Source organism: Prionailurus viverrinus, chromosome C1 (assembly GCF_022837055.1).
Source record: "Prionailurus viverrinus isolate Anna chromosome C1, UM_Priviv_1.0, whole genome shotgun sequence".
Classification (NCBI taxonomy): Eukaryota; Metazoa; Chordata; class Mammalia; order Carnivora; family Felidae; genus Prionailurus; species Prionailurus viverrinus.
Window position 1 is genome coordinate 122,875,550 of NC_062568.1, and position 21,489 is coordinate 122,897,038.

Genomic DNA, 21,489 nt, shown 5'->3' on the forward strand with positions numbered 1-21,489 from the left:
AATATTTATCGAGCCCACCATGGACATAAGACAAAGTTCCTGCCCTCTGGAGTTTATATTGTGGAGGAGAAAAGAGACAGAAGCAGTATATAACATAATAAATATCCAGTCATTAGAATGAATGGTCAATCAAATGGTACCCAGTAAGGTATAGCCACTAACATCTTTTCTGATTAGTTTGTGTTGATTCTGTCCCAGTTGTTAAATAGTTTGAGTATCTCCCTTATAATAAATTCAATGAAGAAAAATTAAGCAGGCTCAAGGAATGGATAAAGGGTGTGAAAGAAATGCTATTTAGTTTTTAGTTTTTTAAATTTTATTTATTTTTGAGAAAGAGAGAGAGAGGGGAGGGGCAGAGAGAGAGGAGACAGCGAATCCCAAGCAGGCTCCCTGCTGTCAGTGCAGACGTCAATGGTGGAGCTGGAACTCACCAAACACAAGGTCATGACCTGAACTGAAGTCAAGAGTCTGACACTTAACAACTGAGCCACCCAGGAGCCCCAAGAGATGCTATGTAAATAAGGTGGTCAGATAAGCTTCTTTGAGAAGGCATTCACGAAACAGAGTCTTGAATAAAAGGTGGGAGGGAGCTATGGGAAGATTTTGAGAATGTGGGTCCAAACAATGAGGCAAAAATAAACTTAGTTTTATGCGCAACACCAAGAAGTTGCAGGCAGAGCGGTCTGAGCAAGGTGGGAGTGATCAGAATGGACTTTAGAGAGGTATTCAAAGACCAGACTATATAGTACCTTTCAGGCATTAGTAAGACTTCAAATATAGGGGTGCCTGGGTGGCTCAGTCGGTTAAGCATCAGACTTCAGCTCAGGTCATGATCTCATGGTTCATGGGTTCAAGTCCCACATCGGGCTCTGTGCTGACAGCTCAGAGCCTGGAGCCTGCTTTGGATTCTGTGTCTCCCTACCTCTCTCTCTCTGCCCCTCCCCAACTTTCTCTCTCTCTTTCTCTCTCTCTCTCAAAAATAAACAAACATTAAAAAAATATTTTAAAAAATGAAGAGTTTGGATGTAATTCTCAGTGGGACATAACAAGGAAGAACTTGAACAAGGACCTGACTGATTCAGATTCTTAAAATTTTATCTCTATGTATATTATATAATTACATATCTAACTATATAATATTCATGCTATACATCTATATGTATAATTTTTATGTATTATAATATTTATATTGTGCTCTATATTATAATACTATAAAACCTATGTGAATTTGGTAACAGGGCAAGAGTTAGGGAATACTGCAGAAGTCTAGCCTAGGTATAAAGCTGTTTGGGACCTGGTTGTTAGCAGTAGAGAGGGTGAAAAGCAACTGGTTTGGATATATTTGGAAGTTTAGCTAACAGGACTTGTTGATATCTGTTGTGAAGGACATAAAGGAGTTAAGGAGGATTCCTAGATTTTTCATCTTGAGCAACTACATAAATATAAGCTGCTGTTTATAGATATGGGAAAGACTACAGGCAAAATCCATTTGGGGAGAAGAAATCAAGAGTTCTATAATAAATGTGTTAAGTTTAAAATGCCTACTAGACATCCGAGTGGAGACAGCATGAAGGGGGTTGGCTATATAACAGTTGTTATTGATAGTGTTAAAAAAAAAATCAAAAGCATCATGCTAACTACTTTTCTCAACACCTCCCCCACAAGAATATGATTTTGTTAACTAGCCAACAGTTGCTGACTTATTATTCTGGTTTTAGATGGTGAACACAATATGTACTCCGCTCTGTATGATTTCTAACAGCTTATTTCCATTTATATGAACACGTTAATGGAAAAGAAAGCAGGAATGGAAACAAACACTGTTGATTGGTTCTCTTATCCCTGAATGAAGACACTCATCACATAATGTGTATTTCCAACATTCCACACACTGTTTACAGAATCCAATTTTCTGAGGTTATTTCAGATAAAAGGCATTTTAAATAACAAAATCATAGTATTGTGTTCATAGTCCAAATCATAAATGTAATTTTAAAAAAGGTTTTTGTGATGGTTTTATCCCACATACTACAAACAAAATTAGGGAGGAATTTATAGTATGGTTTATGAGTAGGGAATGCATGTCATACTGTCTGGGTTTATATCCTGTTCCGACTACTTGGTTGGAAAAGTTATTTAACCTCATGCCTCAATTACTCCACCTGTTAAATAAGGATAATGATGGGATTGAAGATTATATGAACCAACAAAGGCTGATGTTTAGTCAGTACAGTCCATGGTACCATGTAAGCTCTTGATAAATATCAACTACAAACATTATTTGTAAAAACATAGCACACGTTCAGTTCAACAAGCATGCATTAAGTACTATTATCTGCTTCACACTGTGCTAGGCACTATTTAAAGCACTGTCTCCAGTGATGGCTAAATAGAACGCTATTCTGAGTCAGACAGTAGACACATTGATGAGAATGCTCCCTAACACCACGTATGTTATTTAGTCTTCTAATCTTTGAAATCAAAATCCTTATGGAGTGGTCCAGGCATCACAGCCAACCTCAGATTGCCTACCAGCTCACTCTCTTTATCATGCACATATCCTCTTCTTGCAACTTGAGTTGACCATTTATGTTGAATTCTCCTTTCCCTTGAGGGAGAGTTGCTTGGAAGTGTATTTGATTTCTTCCTTTCATCATTTCCAAGAAGGAAAGAGAGCAACAGGAAAGAAACAAAAAGTTACATGGAATGGTGAAAAACCATTGTTCAGACAAGACCTGATTATAATGTAAGCTGCTAGACTTCTCAATGGACATCAACCCTCTGGAACAAAAAGAGCTATTTCTTTGTACCGAAGCAATATCCAGTTCAATTCTTCATTTAATATTTTAGAAGTCAGTTTCAAAGTAGGTCAAAGAATGAAAACCAATTCTGGCTCTTTCTTGGCTCACATCTTTAATTTTCATGGAACTGATACTATGTGAATCTATCTATTCCCAGAAAGATGGGAAGAAATTTACAACCTGCCAATCTCAGTAAGTTCTTTTCCAATATTATGCGTGTGAAACAACTTTCAGCACTTTCCCCTTTTGTAAGAAAAGAAATTCTGAAATCTAAAAATGGCACATGAAAAACCAGTCTGCCCATTGGTCTGGTGAAATAAAACTAAAGCAGATGTCACACCAGCCACTTTATACAATTAATATGCTTCAGTATGCAACTGTTTCCAAAGGATGATACTAAATGAAAAGGGGTGCTTTACTTAGGGTAAATAACAACTTCTCCAAGCTCTTACATTAGGAACAAAAGATATGAGGGGGCACACAAATAAATTTTTCTCAGCTTTGAGATGATGACACCCTGCCACCAAAATCTCCTGCAAGAATACATAAAATTTCCACAAGATGAAGGGTGTGCAAAAGACCCTGAAACAAGACCTGTTCTTCTGGAAGAAAGGATACTCGCAATTTTAACTTAATCAACTGACCAAAAAATGGTATCTGTTTAAAAGGCCCCAATATACATATTTTTAATTGCTGGCTTCAACAGAAAAAATAGGAGGAAAAAGGCAATAAGTGCAAAAACTACTACAATTGGGAATAAGAAATTTTAAATGGCCTAGAAACATTAAAAATCAATCTAAACATTAAAAAAAATTTTTTTTGAGAGAGAGAGAGAGAGACACAGAGCATGAGCGGGGGAGGAGCAGAGAGAAAGGGAAACGCAGAATCCAAAGCAGGCTCCAGGCTCTGAGCTGTCAGCACAGAGCCGGACAAGGGGCTCGAACTCACGAACTGCAAGATCATGATCTGAGCTGAAGTCAGAGGTCCAACCTACTCAGCTACCCAGGTGCCCCTGGCCAAGAAACATTAAAAATCAGTCTAATCAAGAAGCAAAAAATACATCCTTAAAAAATTAAATGGAATCTCACCTTCCAATATTTCCATTTATCAATACAAAATCACAGAAGTTATTACCTCGGCAGAAAAGATGGTGGCAATAAGGATAATCTTATCATTATTCTTTTTGGTAAAGTACATACTTTCACTTATATGCTAAGGCCCTACATTAGAAGAATATTTAAGAATTTCCAGTTGAGAAACTCACGCCTAGCACATTTTTTTGTAAAATGCTTAAAAGCAAAGTGTGAACTAATCATCTTTCTAGAGGACAATTTGACTCCAGTCAAGAGCCTTAAAATGTAAAAATCAAACAAACTAAATGTCTAGAAATAGAAGATTGATTAAAGAAAAATCCATATGGTAGAATACTACATAGCAGTAAATCTCAAACACATAATGTTGAATTTAAAAAAGGAAGTTATACAATGATGCGCACAGAATTTTCCCATTTATTCAGAGTTTCAAGAACAATCCTACCTATAATCTGTGGATCACAATCAAAATATGATTTTCAATTATTTGCCAAAGGTGAAGAAGAACTATAAGGGGAGAAAAAAATTACCAGAGGGCATAGCACACAGGAAGGGTAAGTACTTTCTTTGTGAAGCTTTTGTTTTGGTGGTGTATATGGAAAGCATGTGTTTAATGAGTTGTAATATAAAATGTATTTCTCACTGAGGATCAATTTAAAGCAATTTTTAAAGCCACAAGTACTGTTTATATGGTGTAATTTGCCCATTTTTAGCTTGTTGCTCCCAAAGAGGTCCCCTGACTTTGCTCTCTACTGTGTGGCAGAAGCTGTCTTCCTCCTATCTCTAGAAGCTCTCTCAAGTCCACGTAAAGGAGAGCAAGGCCCAGAGAGGGGCCTGCCTAAGTCACACATGCTGATTTCAGTCCCCCTGACTGACAAACAGTCTATTTCATTCCACTCTAGGGAATGCAAGAACATAGCCCTACTCTATAGCCTCAGACAAATACAATATAAGGAGCTCAACAATCAAAACACATGTGTGGGTGCCTAGATGGCTCAGTCAGTTAAGCTTCTGACTTCAGCTCAGGTCATGATCTCATGGTTCATGGGTTAGAGCCCTGCATCAGGCTCTGTGCTGACAGCTCAGAGCCTGGAGTCTGCTTCAGATTCTGTGTCTCCCTCTCTCTCTGCTCCTCCCCTGCTCATACTCTCTCTCTCTGTCTCAAAAATAAATAGACATTAAAAAAAAATTTTAGGGGTGCCTGGGTGGCTCAGTCGGTTGAGCGTCCAACTTCAGCTCAGGTCATGATCTCGTGGTCTGTGAGTTCGAGCCCTGTGTCGGGCTCTATGCTGACAGCTCAGAACCTGGAGCCTGCTTTGGATTCTGTGTCTCCCTCTCTCTCTGCCCTTCCCCCGCTTGTGCTCTGTCTCTCTCTCTCTCTCTCTCAAAAATAAAATAAACATTAAAAAAAATTTTAACATGTGCATTTAATATGGGAAGTTTTGAATGTGGGAGAAGAAGGATATGTTCAATAAAAAAGACTACATTGATATATGTTCACCACTGCATGTAACCGATAATATATAACCAATAGAAAAGAACATTAAGCTGTCAAGGTGAGAGAGTAATTAAATAAAATATTGTATATCCACATAATCAGATCTTTATAGCTATCAAAACCATATTTCCTAAGAATATATAATGATACAAGTAAATGCTATAAGTGTAGCAGTAAATGGGAAAAAAAGATGAAAAAAATGTATGTGATACGATTCCAATTTTGTAAAACAAAATATATATTTAGAGAGAGAGAGACTCATAAGAAATATGACAAAATCACTTCAATGTTGCATGTGAAGCTCTTCTAATTTTTTTTTCCAAATTTTCTATTTGGAAAAATACATTTCAAAGATTCAATGAGAAATGGAATTTAAAAATCCCTTATATACGCTTTCAGTGTTGGAACTGTGAGTAGATTTTGCCTCTCTCACCTCTCTGGAGAACATCATCATAAGCTGCCCAAGTACAGCAGCCAAACTTTTCCAGTTGTTTCTTAATTTACAGAGGAAACAGATTCATGATAAAAGTTCCCAAGAAACAGAAAACATTCTAGAAAATCAAATACTACATTGAAACAACCGATCAATTAATCAATTAAAAGCATGCTATTATTTATTTGTTCCCTAGGAATATGTTAAATGCTAGGAAGTAGGAAAGCAATATAATGCACAGTCTCTGTTGAGTCCCGGTAGGCTTTCTTACATATCATCTCATTTAAAGAGTGGTGATCCAGATAAAGAATCAGGATACAATAAACACACAAAACAAATGTGCATGTGGGTGTATTAATCAGTAAGATGTAATAAGTGCTAAATGGTACCACACAGTGCAGTACACGGGCAGGGCTAACATATATACTCAGTCAACAAAATGATATGTGCTGAAATTGGCAGGAAGTACATATAAAGAAACACACAGACCTTGAAGGATGGGTGGAATCAACAGAAGTGCAGAGAAGCACAGACGATTCCAAGCAAGAGGAATGTCCTCTGCTTGTCCTCGCAGAGAAAACACATGAGATGAGGGACTTCCTGTGTGATGACACTAGTTGTCAACATCAGACAATCAAGATGCCAGCCTAGGACCCGTGTACAGTCCCAAAGCTCGGAGAGCAAGCCCACCTCACCAAAGTCTGGAGAATATGCCTGAGAGACCCTAAAACAATCTGGAAGGGCTATGGTATTTTTAGGATATTGCTTTTCACACTTTTCAGTGATATTCCTCTCCACAGAGAGCAGATAAGATTACTCCTTGGGGGACTGAGGAGTGTTTCATCTTTAAAAACCTTGCATTTGTGCATTCAGTTAAATGCTTCTCCTAATCTTTGTGTAAAATTGGAGCTCCAGGTAGATGAGCCATGCTTATCTTAGCACACTCCAGCATCAACTAAGTTAAAAAAAATACATACATACATATATATTATGTATGTATGTTACATATATATATACACATGTGTATATGCATATTTATATATATGGCATATATATAGGTCTAACTCAACACATTTTATGATTTTCTCTCCTATTCCATCCTGCCAGACATAAGGAGCCATTCTACCCTTAACCAGGCCACTAGGCTGTCATTTAAACACTGTGCTTGCATCTGACCCACGCAGCCTTTTTCTATCTTTTTCAGACATTGTTGAGCATCAGGCACTTGGCTACCAGATAGTATTCTCCAAGTGGCCCTTTGATATGCAGCAAAATAATGTTTCACCTTTAAATTCTGAATGCTGGCTTTGCTGCTCTGCTCCCCCAGCCTCTGAGTACACACTACTTTTTTATTCATTTTTCTTAGGACTCCTTGATTTCCTTTGGAGACAGGGAACACATGTTATTTGACTTTGATTCACACCACCACCTCTCAGTTTTGCATGTGCTGTATGACTCTGCTCACTTCACTCTGCATTCAGTAGTCTGGAATACTACTTGTGAAGCCTCAGCCCAACACAGACAGAGGCACTTGCACACACAGAGAATACTATCTGAGAACATTCAGTGACATGACGTGGTTTTAAGTTTTGTTAGCCCCACCATAATCTTTACCAACTCCCTCCCAAGCTCCCTCCCCATAATATTCTGTTCATGCCATGCCACTGAACTTCAATCCAAATGCAGTAGCCCCCTCCCAATCAGATCATTAGCCATAAGTCCCCTGAAGGTGCCATACACAAGGTCCTAGTGGGAATGGGAAAAAAGGTTGAATACAACCAGATTTAAAACCCAGCTACAGTACTTTAGACTTGATGCAACAGACAATAAGGAGCTATGGTAGGCTCCTCAACAAGGAAATACTTGATACAGTGATAGATCAAAAAGATTGATCTCCATGAAACTGAATTCATTTCAAACGTGAATTAAACTTTTCTAAGAAATGAGTCTAAATAATGAACTAAATAACAATGAAGTGTTAGTAATGAAGGAACTGATGGTTTTTATTTTTTAAATTCCATTCTGGGATAATTAAGGGATAAATCAGTTCAAATGAAAGATGTCACTGTTATTAAAACTTCATTCATTTATTGAATTACATTTCATGTGAACAGAGTTATTTTAAGATTATTTGATTATCATATAAGTCAATGTCATTTCCAGTTTTTGGAAAATTGATATTAATGCCTTGTCACTGAAAATGTAACTCAGTTTATCAAACTAATTTCTCAGAGGCCACCTGATAGCCACCAGATGGCAACCTGCACTGATGTCAAATTCGAAATTTAAGTTCTGGATTGCCCTGCAACTATGCATTACCCCTCACCATCCCGCTGGGTTCCGTTAAAATCATAAAACCCAAAGGCTTTCCACTACTTTCCTAAATTCCATTTGAACAAAATGAAATATGTTCTATCCACAATGCTTACGATAATTAAGGTATTTTTTTTCTTAATAGGAGTCTATCTGGAAATAGCACAATATGGAACGATCATTAATAGGCCTGTTATGGTACTTGAGTAAACGCCTATCAAGAGCAGGGGCACACATTAGTAAATTTCCTAAAGAAAATCCATTTTCATTTCAAATTCTGACATTTTATTTAGAAAAATTACATCCTTTCTTTTAATTATTTCAGTAAACATAATGAGGGTATTGCTAACTACACCTCAGAGTACTTTATTTTCTCCATTTTTTTTAGTAATATGAGTCTACTTGTAATTAAAGGCGCACTGCATTCATGATGCCGAGGGTCTCCAAGGGAAACACTTAATGTCCACCTCATAATATTATGCCACAATTACATGCACAGAAGACTTTTTAATAATCTTTGTTTCCTAATTTAGTTTTGATTGGCTCTGAAATCCACAGCAGCTCTCAAGGGCTCCCATTTCCACAGTCATCAGCACTGCTGCACCATCAATTGTACAAACGCACATGACTTCTTCCGTCTGTGGGCTTCCTTTCAAAGCTTCTGTTTAACTTATCCAGAAAATTAGCTGCAGGCTGGAGATAATTGCAGATAATTTTGCCATTTTTAAGCCACTGGGGTGTTGCGTGCAGATATGACAGCTAAGTTTGTCTAAACACAAAGAACAAGTCATAGCTTTGTGTTGTCACTTCAGCTTTACACACGGGTTCAGATCATCCTATTTGCTCTTTATGCAAATTGAAACAAATTGTCGTCACTGGATGATCCATGTTTTCTGACAAAGCTGTGCTATGTGAAGCTTTTATGTGGCTGGAAGAAGGACATGATCTATACTAACATATTACCCCAGCCTAAAAAACAAAAAGCCTAATCTATGCTTCTATGCTTCAGATTCTTCCTCCTTAGCAGAGATATTTCTTGGGCCACCAACAACTTAAAAAGAATACATTAAATTAAAAAGAAGATGTATGGTCTCAACATATGCAATTGATATATATTAGTCTCAATATACACAATTCATATAGATGTGTGTATATGTGTATATGTTTCCCCTATTTTACTGTCATGAATAGGAACGGCAGAGTTCTCCCATAAAATTTATGTTCACAAATACTGGTAGTACTAATACACAGCAATTTAAAACCACTATATATTAAAGAGTTATTAAACAGGTCATCTGGGTTAGCAAGCCGAGATCTATTGTCAAACAGAATCACGTGGCCCTTTTTACCCTAAAATTTCACCATAAACTATATGCTGCATTCCTGGATAGTCACAGCCACATAATGATGGAGCAAGTGCAGAAAGCGGCAACACTGACTCTTAACACATTGCCAATGAACTTCAACTTTATACAAATCAGCCAGGGGAATTTCAGGGTATTTCTCTCACCAAATGTGCCCTTAGTGTTCAGAATTGTTATACTGACAGCTAATAAGGGTGTCAGTAACTGAGCAGGTGATTTCTGAAACCATTTTGCAGCAAACATTTACATATAAGGGCTAAGTAGTGATTGTGCTTATGTGGCAGCAACGCTGATGTAATGGGCCATAACGACTCTGAGGGAGCAGGAAGGGATGGATGTGTGTGTCAAGGAGGAAAGTGTGAAAATCATAACACAAATGACTTTATGGATTCCCATTAGACCTTGGGCTAGGGAGCAGCTAAACAGGTCTGATATGACAGCATCCTGAGACAGCTTTACAGCCTGGTGTCAGGAACCCTTACACTAAAAAGTTTTATGGAAAATCCAAAACTACATAGATGAAGTGTTGCCCTATTAGGCCATTATCATTGACTTGGCATATAATATGCATACAAATAGCCCCAAAGTATGTGCTTAAAGGATAGATTATTAAATCTGTTCTGCCAATCATATGCATATTAAGGAGTCCAAATTAGGCACTGATAGGTAACATCGCACAAATCGTACACTCTCCCTTGAAAAACGTTTCTGCTCCGTGACAAGTTTACATGCACCAAGGCTTCCAAATATCTGCCTCATACTCAGATGTAGCCTTTGAAAAGGCCGTCTTGTGGATCTTGGGATAAACATACAAAATATACATATTATTGCACTTGAGAAAGTTGAGGGATATCACTTTAATTCTTTTTTCTCTTTTGGTCTTTAACATCACATAGCTAGGGAACTGGTAGGGAACTGACTTGCTTAAAGACCTTACACCATGTGCTGTGAAAGGCATGAGAAGCATGAGAAGTTCTGTAATGTGCCCTTTCCCACTCATGATCGGAAAGAGAGGCACACTAAAGACACCCAGTCAATAAACCCTTCCCCAAAAGGACAGGAACAGTGCCGAACTTGCCTTTTCTTGCCAGGGGCTGAGATCAGGAAAGCTGCATATTTAAATTACAGGTTGAACACACTATACAGGACCTATGCAAGTGGAAACGGCACGCTGCAGAAAGATGTCTGCTCTTTTACTTCAATCTGTAAATTATTAAACAATTCCAGAAGAGGCATATTGCTACAAGTGTCATGCAAACCAATATATAGAGCTAGAGTGTTCTTCATAATATGAAGAGTTGGCCCAGAACTCATTCTCTGCTGTGAGGAGTGCACAACTTATCACCTGCACAGCAATTTCACTCCAAATTTGCAATGAGATCTTAAATTTGACCTTTTATGAGAGATTATCAAAGACCTTACGCAAAGCCAACAAACGTCCCTGCTCTTTTACAGATTTATTATAGTTTTGCTAATGTGTTTGAATGAAGTACTCTTCTAGAAGTCTCTGGTTTCTAAAATGTACATTTTTTGTTTTTTTGTTTTTTTGTTTTTTGTGGTTTTTTTTGCAAAGCACATACCTGTTTCCCAGAGAGACGGGTCCTCTCTTTGAAATATTTAGTCTTTCAGGGCACTTTAGTCATTGTGACACCTAATAGCCAAGATCTTTTTCTCACCCTCCACAAAATCAGGTTTAGACTATAATTCAAACCAGTCCCCAAAGGCACTTCTGAAAAATGTCAAGCTGCTAGCTTTTAGGTAAAAACACTCTTTATTGCTCAAAATTGTTTCCTGTTACAAAACCTTTTCCACAGTGCTAGGTCTAAGATGATCTTATGCTAATTTAACTCACTGGGGACTGTGAACAGATGCTACTTTGATTAATAGTTTCACTATCCTGAAAATGCCAGGCCGGGTTCAAGATAATAAAGTCAGATAAGAATACTATTAAAATCTGCTATATGATTATATCTGTTACGTGGGGGAAAATGGGATCACAATTCCTCTACCAAATAAAGACCGCCTGTGATAAAAAAAAAAAAAAAAAGTGACATAAACCAAATGAACACACTATCTGGACTCTGTAGCACCTTCATTTATATCAGCTTAATCACCAAACTCATGACTAGTACCTTTAGGTAAACTTTCAACCATGTCCTTAGTGAAAATCCCATGTGTCACTCCAAAGTTCTCCTTGCACATAACATTTAACTTTTCACCCCGGAAAAGACTGATGTACACCACGAAAACAATGAATTCTTTAACTTGGCCTCTCAAAAGGATAGTATCTGAATTTGTATGCCGAGGTCACTACTTTTCAGCAAATATGCTTTCAACATTCCAACATTCGTATTTAAAATACCCATAGAAAACCAGGACCCTTGAAAATAAGGACCCCACATGAGTTGACAAAGAAGACTTTTCTGGAGGCATTACCTCCTCTCTCCTTTGCTTCTCTTCTCACTGACCTCCTAACCAAGGACTTCCACATCACATCAGTTTCCTGATGAGGAAAACCATGAACTCTAACCTAGCCTTGAACAATGAACCTCAAGGGTGGCCCTATACAGGCATGTGAAGAGAACTTTGTTTTTCTAAAGTTGGTTTACCAATGGATTTTATCCTTTACTATAAGACATTTGGCCTAATCATATTCCCAGACTCCAATCTGAAACTGAACCCTCAGCCGAACTCTTTCTTTTCTCAGTTATATACAGTACGCCTGTTTCAGTGGAAGCTTCAGTTTGTAAGGAAGGCAGAAGGCACGTTCCAGTGCATGAATCACCCTGCGAATCGTAATCCCAGGTCCTGCAAACCTCCACTGAGAAGAAGGCTAGCCTATTAGCACCAATCTGCCACCAGCAGATTCAGCTCATTGCTTGAGTTTTCACACTCACCACATCTGTACACGTAAATGACATGCCTCCACTTAATATGAAACATTCTATTCAAAAGGGTTGCCTCACCATTGCACAGAATGTCTCAGGAGGGTCTCCACAGGTAATGTCCGGAGGATCCAGTTTTACTTTCAGATATTTGGTCATGTCCGTGGATTCCGGCTGACAGGCCATGTAATCCCAAACTTTCCCTTCTTCTGTGTAAATCTGAGTCTTACACACATCGTAATGTCCCCATACCAAAGGGTAGGGCTGCATCACTGAGGACACTGTAACCCAAAGGGCATGAATTGACAGGAATCTTGACAAATACATCTCTAAATTCTTGGCAATCTTTGTGGTAATAAAGCAGGGTTTGCTTATTTGTGATCTATGTCCCTTTTACATATACATATATGTGTATATGTAGGTAAGTCTATATATTAAAAAAAAAAAAAAAAGAGGATGAAATCTCAATGTAGATTCCAAATCTAAAAGCCAAGGGTTGATATTGTGCGCGTTCAGGTATATCGAGGATTTGGGTGGAAGTCTAACATACTTGTGCGGTAGGCATCGCCAACAACGTGCAGCTTTTTCGTTGTCCTAGAACGTATCTATTACACTCAGGTCTAGTTTGGTTTTTGTAAAAGATGTCCAGGAGCAGAGGATGATTTAGCGATGTGATGGTTCTGCCGTTGTACATCCGATAACCCTGGGTGATCCTCAGTGCTCGTGGCTCACAAGGGATGCTCAGATGTACTGATAGTATCTGAAGCAAAAGGATGAGTGTCTATAGCCCGGTGTCTGCTTCTCATCAATCATTCTTTCCTTCTGGCACCAACACCCTTTAAAAAACAGGAAGAGTAAAAGTTATTGCCCCAGAATCGATGCATTACAAAATGTTTGATATGTTGACATTTGGGAGGGTTGATGCAATATAAAGCAAATTGGTGTAATATGGATAACCTTTACGCCGATGCTTTGCTAGAATGAGCAAACCACAGAAATCATTCACATTGGGGAGAATTTTGATACGAAGGATTTAACTCTTCCGTAACAAAGACAGATGTGCATGTTCCAGGTGAGTTACAGGTTTTTGCTTCAAAAATCATATTTCCATCTTGACAAAACTGAGAGCAAGCAGCTAGATTTAAACATTTCTCATGGATTGCAATGCTAGAAAATCTTACAGGAGAACAATGGGGGAAAATGAACGCTTTTATAACAATGACAAAGAAGTGACAACTACTTGTATGCCTTTTGTCTATTGGCAAAGAGACCCTAAAAATCTCTAAATTCCTTGTACATCTCTTAGCTTTTGTTAGCCCGAGTGAAAAACGGGCATTGTTGGCACAAGGCTGTCCCTCTGGATTTGCTCATTATATGGAAGAATTTAGCCTCTTTTGTTTAGTTGCATTTAGTGATAAAGATAACTTGGCTCTCTGGAAAAAATACTCAAAAATAAAACCAAAGGAGCAAATTTTCCTTTCATAAGAATTTTCTATTTTCTTACATCTTTTTATAGCCATTACATCTGCATTTGCACTTACTTTTTGTAACAGAAGAGAATTTGTCCCAAAGGCAAATATTATACGCTGCCTTAAAACTAAAAGCTCTGTAGTAAAATGCACAATTTAAAATGCACATATAAAAACAGCTGAGGGTGAGTTAACAGGCCATGAAGCAGAATAATATGGCACTAATTCTAACAGAAAATAAAAATTACTGTTTAAAAGTACTTTTGGTCAACCGATAATGCAGCCTACATAACTATGAGTACTAGTCATTGGTGAGTTTAACTGGCAACTTTTCTCTTTAGAGATCACTGTCCAAATCTAAACAAAAAATAACATTTGGAACCCAGGTGTAAAAAAGAGGTATTTGTGTAATTAGTTGGTTCATCGTGTCATAGTCCCAATAATTAACTATTTTTTAAACAATTGAAAAGGACAAAAAAGCCCACAGTTTAGAAAATACCATTACAGACCCTTTAATTCACATTAAGCAGTTTAAATAGGGAAGTTCACTATCTTCAAACAATCTTGTAAAAGGAATTCAATATATTTAAATAATGCACCATCTTAAAATGAACTAAGCCACAGAGACTATGAAATGCCAAGGGATGGCTGAATAGTGTTTCCATAGCAAAGTAATTTATAATAATTGCTTTATGGATGCAAGTGCAATTTTCATTATATTCAATTCATAAAATGTTATCATCCAGCTGCAATTTGTGATATTTTCTATTAGGAAAAGTGTTGAATATTTGGGTTCCTACGAAGCAATAATTAGCAGTTTGTCTAAACATGTATAAACTGCTGATTTGAATCTGCCTCCTCCTTGTGACATAAAGACTATACTATACCGTGTTGGGCACATTTTGATATCTTAAGCTAAAAAGAAAAAATCACAGAGAAGCATGTGTTGTGGCTAGCACAACCTTCTGCTTTTTCAGATTTGGTGGTAATTTTAAGTTGATATTTTAAGAAACATCCAACAATTTGACAATTAATAATCTGAAAAGGTTGTGAAAATAATACACATGCACACTTTCTAGATGCATTTTCAACTGTGTGTACTACTCTGTTATCACAAGAAGACTCTCATGGGGTGTAGGGGAGCTGGGCATCACAACAGACAGCAGAAGTGTAAAATCTACTAGACTAGAACTTATTAACTTCAATTCTTAATTTCAAATACTTAGCAACTTATTTATCAAGAACAATATAATCTTGAAGGCCAGGAATGGACTGCTCTGAGTGTGAACCAAGTGAAAATTATGAATTAGTTTTTAATACTGTTTTTCAAATGTGACCTTAAGTATATATTTGAATGCTCTCGGAGCTTAATCTTCACTTTTTTTTGTTAAACAGTATATGTTATCCCCTAATCTATTTATGTCTTATATCCCTTTCTTTATCCACATTTTGCCTTACTACAACCACAAAATAAAGGATGACCAGGTGGCTGTACGTGAAAAATTTGGACACTAAGGAAATGTATGTGAGCCTGTTACTGTTTCCTGATACAACAGCAATCCCAATAGAACGAATTCTCATTAAAGTATAGCAGAATTATAATGATGGTCATTACACAGAATTATGGACTACACCATTGATCGAATTTAGAGCACTGACAAGGAAAAACGCAGAGGAGTGCAAGATATTTGAATATTAGGCAGTTGCAGGACTGTGCGACAGACATTCTTGACAAGAAGCAGCCAATTATAGCTTAAATTTCTGGCACATAACCAGTTGTGATTAATAGTTTTCCATTACATTACAGACATATTATTAATGTATTAAAAATGTCAAGCTTTGGCAAGCACTAATATGGCATGGCTCAGTTAGTCTGCAGAATTTACATTTAATGAGCTCCCATTGACACAGAAAAAGATATTGACCACGCATATTACAGATCAGGAGCAGAGGGTCACTAAGCTGTTCTTTAACATAATTGCTTAATTTCATTCTAATTTTTGTATTTGTAGCATGTATTCTAGTGTGTATTCTTTATATAAGGTCTCCTTACTTTTTTCAGTGCCACATACACTTCAAAGAAAATCCTCTTAGTTTAAAATTAGTAAGAAATTAAATTTGTGAACTGTCATGACACACAGTGGGAAAGGAAGCCTCTGTCAAAATGGAAAAGTTGCCATTAAAGTATAATTATGGAGTTTTCAAAGAAAACAAAATGATATGAAAATAGAATATTGTTTACCCCCTAACCTCTATTGTCTTAATGGCACTGGTTCCCATCTGGCTATGCTTTCAACCAGGTTAAAATCATCAATTGCTTCTTAAAAGCTAGGTCATCACAGCAAATATCGAAGCAAACGGATTATGACAAAGACAGCCAATGACATATTTGAAGGTTTAATATATAGTAAACCAACCCCTTCTGGCCCATAACTGAACTGATTGCCAAATAATATGGGCTTTCAATTGTATCAGGTGTCTGCATCACCTAAATGTGAGCAGCTTCAGAAGAGCTCTGGGCAGCCCCAGTTCCAGTTCTTTGCTTTGCAAATCTTGGAAACTCACTGTACTCAAATAATGCCATCATCTCTACCTACACACTAAAGTACTGAGAAGTCCTCTTTGATAAAAAATAACCACTAATATGCTATGAGAACTCCAAAGACTCTCACTGGTATATAAATGTGCAGAGCCAATGTAAAAACATAAAATTATGTCATGTCCTCAAGTTGACAGATATTACTGATCTGTACTAAAATGGGCTATAACATGGCTTTGCATCCATGAGACATCTTTCTCCAGGCTTCTGTAGCTAATTCCCTTCCACGTTGGATTAACTTTGCATAAGATCCTTCACAGGCCCTTTCCCTCACTAGAAGAGAAGCCTTACAAAATATTACATGGAAGTAATAATGATCAAAATTATAGACAATTATATTCTAAAAACAATCGCCAATTTCATCAACTGAGAGGAAAATATTGACAGTAAATCTGTTAACTCCAGCTCATTCGTTTTATTATATAATTTCACTAGGAGGTGGGGTTGGTGGTAGTAGGCTATTTATTCTATAAATATTCAGCTCTTCGGGGGCACCTGAAATAGACAGCTATTGACTCATTCCTCATAGACATTAAGACTTTTATAAATATGCATGTTTCTGAATGGGAAGGAACAAAAAGAACATGGACTATCATCACATTTCATTGAGTGAAAAGTATAAAGAGATAAAGATATTACCCAAATTCTATAACCCACCAAAATTAGCAGATTCAAACACTGTCATAATGAGATGGACTAGACAAGACATTTAAGATATACTGAATGCTCTTTGCATTTATTTATTTGTTGTGAAGAAAGCATTTCCTAGTCATCTTAATGGAAAACATTTGCTCCTATCCTTTTGCTAACTGTCTCTCAAAATGTAAGGAATTTAACATGTATTACAACACCATTGGCATATCTTATTCATTCTTGATTGGGTATTATGAGCAACTGCCTATCATGAGATTCTTAATAAAACCGAATAGCACACCTTCGTATTTGAAAAATCTCGGTTTTCACAGACAGAAGAATGATTAGAGAAATCAGACAGCATATACTTGGCAGGATGTTTGGGGATGGGATAATAATAAAAATTATTTCAGAATCAGTTAAGCCTAGAAGAAATCTGGGGTTTCATTCCCATACAACAGCAAATCTTGCCATCTTACATAGGGAAGTTCAGACATCCAAGGTTTCAAACACACATTTAAGAAAATGTACACCCACCTGAAGTTCTGAAACAAAACTCTGGATTCTGAAGATGAAATTATTTTTTAAAAGTATGCTACATCTCTTACTGACCTATAATATGATACACACACACATACATTTTTGTTAACACAATAATTGACTTTCTGAGTTGCATGAAATTTTTTCTCTCCAAGCGCCCTGATGCTCTCGTAACTCCAAAACTCTCCAAATCTTTACAACACTTAGAAAACATATCAACTAAATGTGTAATGGTTTAATTCTTTGACATATTTTTTTTCAGAATAATAATGGAAGCAGACAAGTAGTTGCACCAACTGCAAATATACAAAAGGAAACTGCAAAATACATTGGCTTCCTCCTAAAAAAGCTAACCTGAATCACTTTAACACACGTGCCCTGTGAAAGCTGACAAAACAAAAATTTCAATAGAAAAAAAAAAAGCTTTGTGTGCAAATAAATTGTTTTCTTACAAAATTTTAGGATTATATCTCTTAAATTTCACAGTAGGAAGTATCACCAAATTAATAGCCAGTATGTGAAATTCTGAATGCCCTCATGTTGGTCTTTAGTGGCGAAACAGATGTCACTTCATGGCTTCCAGAAGAGAAAAGGAAATACATCCCTTACGTTTATAAACTGTAACAACATTAAGTGTAAAACACTTGATGCATTTTTTTTCCCCTTTGTATCCTTATCCACATGCAAAGGCCCAAATTTTATCTTCATGAAAAACTGAAAGTTGCTTATCTTCCAAAAGAATCTTGGACAGTTATTGAACGGCCTTTCCTTTGCCAAAGAGAAAGGGCGGGGGGGGGGGGGGGGGTAAGGATAAGACATTCAAAGTGATACAGTTCAAAATACTTAAAGAAATCTGAGGTTGCTAATTCCCCACAGGTTAGAGATACTCTCAAGGTCTAGGCAAATCAGAAAAACCTGGTCCCGTCTCGGGAAAAGACAATTTCTGGGAAACTTTTTCTAACAAGCTTAACCATTATGTAAATTTGAATAAAGCATTTTGTTGGAGGATCTTTCTGGGTAGTCCCCCTCCACCACCACCATTTCTGTAAGATAGGAAAACTTTTAGTGTTTTCAGTCATAAAATAGGGCCTTATTTCTAGAGCAATACGAGTGCCAGATATGCCATATGCTTGGTGGAATTCTGAATCTTACTCAGAATTTTCCATTCCAAAGACTGACAAACTGTTATGATAACGAGGGGCTCCATTACCGTTCGGAGTGCAGAGAAGAATGGAGGGGGAGTTGGGTAACAAAAGCCTCTACTCTTTGGAAATCTATACCTGATGCGACGATGGGAACGCAACCTCCGACTTCTCCAAATAAAGTTCCTTTAAAATCCCCGCTAGGAATTTTCCTGCAAGCCCTGCAAGATGACAACCTAAGTGGATGGGGTGGAGGGTGGAGGTCCCCGGGTGAGGTTACTAGAATAAACAGCAGAGGGCGCAGTTTCTTTTTTTATCGAACTTTTCGCGTGTATGAATCACTTAATTGGTTATTTTGGGCCCAATAATATTCGGGATTATTTGTATTATATATAGATATCCACAGATCCATATAGGACAGGAATTCAGTGTCCCTAGACGATTGGGCCAACCGGTTAATGTCATGCCACCAAAGAATCTGAGCAAAATATTCCACACAGCATTCCAACATCAAGTCTTTCCCTCTTTGAATTTTCCCTTCTCCCCAGCTGCACACCATGGGATAGTAATGCTTTAATCTCGCACCAATAACGGAGATTAAAAGAAAGAGACTTCAAAAGCTCTCAGTGTGGCCACCGGCTCCACATGGCCGGCAAGAGGGCAAGTTTTCTCCCCAAGCAAAGACAATTGGCAAAAGGAAAAAAAGAATCCTCTGGCGCGTTGTGTGTGGCCAGGTGTGTGCGCGTGAGAGGGGGAGCGCGCAGGGTGCCCGTCCGTGCGTCCGCGGAGGCACAGACCCCGCGCCCGGGCTCCGGAGGCAACACTCACAGACACGTAACCCGCTCGGGGAGCACACCCAGGAAGACTCGCGTGTGGGTGTGAGAGTGTGCGGGTTGTGTGCGCGCCGCGGCTCCGCGCGCTGCCTCCTCAAGGCGCTTCGCAAAGTTCCTCGCCCACCCGGAGCCTCCCTCCCGCCTGTGGATCGCAGGGGCGGGGTGGGGGGGAGGGGGGCGGAGGGAGGGAGGGAACCCGGGGTTGGGGGTGGGGGGAGAGGGGCCAAGACGAGACGCGCGGGTTTCCGGAGGAGGGGGACGCCGGCTGCACTTACCGTGTGGCCCGCTTGCCCTTGCGCCGGCCGGGAGCCGACCGACGGCGCGGGGCGGCGGCCCTGCCCAGCCGGGTGCGCCTCGGGCGGCGGCCGCAGCAGCGGAGCCCGCGGGCGGCGCACTGGCGGGCGGCGGCAGCTCCCGCCGAGCCTCCTCCCGGGCGCGTGGGGAGCGAGAGGGGTGGGGTGTGGACCTGAGCCGCCGCCGCCGCCGCAGCAGCAGCCCCGGGGTCCCGCTCGCGCCCGGCCCGCCGTGGGAGAGGACTCTGCGGACCCCCAGCCCCGCGCCGGCCCGCCACTCCCCGCCGCTTAATTACCTTGGTCGCGGGCCCCAGAGGGGGAGCCTCCAGCGCGTCGCCCCCTCTCGGAGCCCTCGCCGAGAGGGGGAATTCCTTTCCGTTGACGTCCTCTTCCGAAATGCAAAAGATCAGTGACTTTGACAGGTAGATGAGGAGGAGGGAGCAGGGGTGGGCGGAGAGGAAGAGAGGATGAGAAAGGTGCCTCTCCCTCCAAAAATATAGTGATATTAATAATGAAATCGCAGCCTTCGGGAGGTCTTGCCAGCCCAGTCCCCCGCTTGCCGGCTCTCCTCCGCTCCTCCTCGCGCCACTGCCTCTGCCACTTCTCGCCTTAAACTTTTACTGGGGGATTTTTTTTTTTCTATTTCTATTTTTTTCTCTCCCTTTTTTTTTTTTTTTTTTTTGTAATTTTTTTTTTTCAGCTGCAGGACGATTTCCTGATTCCTGGGGATCAGAACCAGCGGCCGGGCGGTTCTACCCCGCTTGGCACAGCTTTCATTTTATTTCAGATGAAGACGTTGAGCTTAGTCAGAAGGGACATAAATCAGGACAATTAGCATTGGCGCCAAGAAGATCCTCTAGTAACAATTTCGCCCGGGCTTCCTTCGCGCATTCCTCCACTCAAGTCAGAAATGTCACTGCACATAGCGTTGATGGCTGTGAGACGCGACGCACCCAAAGTCCATTTGATGAAATATACATGGCCCACGACGCTTCTGGATTGCGGTTCCCGGGCTCCCCGCCCCCGCCCGCGGCGCCTGGCCGGAGCGGCTCCGAGCGGGCAGCAAGCTCTCAGCAAACTTAGGGGTGCGTGCAAATTAAAGAGTGAGCGTGAGGGCCGGTGAAGAGAGAGAAAGAAGCGAGCCCCGGGAAGCCGCAGCCCTCAGAGGGGTGGCTCGAACGTTTCACTTAAAAGCAGATCTTCTGCAACTGCCAGCAAGTGGAAGGATTGCAAACCTTACGCTACCTCGAGACCTGGGCGCTCCGAGCGGTCCTAACTCCGTCCCGCTCGCTGTTGCTGCGGCTGCTCCCGCCGCCCGTGCCGCCGCTCCACGACCTCCCAGCGCTGAGGCTCTGAGACCACCCTTCACTTCCCCACCCCCAGCTCGCCCACGGAAGCGCCCTTGCCAGTAACTCTTCACGTACCATCCACTCGAGCCCCCGCCCGTCCCATCCCTCGCTGCTCCTTCTCCTCCCCCAAACCGTTCCTTAAGCGCACCCCTCGCCCCTAGCAGGGATCCCTACTGAGCTTTTCAACCAACAATCCCCAGGCCCTGCCAGCGGCCCCTAGAGCGCCAGCCTTGAACCTCCTTATTT

General features: G+C 39.8%; 1 protein-coding gene across 3 annotated transcripts in view; it reads right to left on the minus strand.

Moving 5' to 3' along the window:
- Positions 1–20,971, minus strand: part of NTNG1 (netrin G1) — a 339,124-nt gene extending 318,153 nt beyond the window's left edge. For 2 of the 3 annotated variants that reach the window (XM_047871014.1, XM_047871016.1), the window contains exons 1-2: positions 20,191–20,971; positions 12,467–13,221 (exon numbers count right to left, since the gene is read on the minus strand). In XM_047871014.1, the coding sequence (XP_047726970.1) occupies positions 12,467–12,712 (246 nt within the window). In that variant the 5' untranslated portion in view covers positions 12,713–13,221; positions 20,191–20,971. Of the gene's footprint in view, positions 1–12,466; positions 13,222–19,876; positions 19,972–20,190 lie in introns of those variants that run through there. The other variant, XM_047871015.1, reaches the window with a different exon arrangement.
- Between the last annotated feature and the right edge of the window lie 518 nt (positions 20,972–21,489).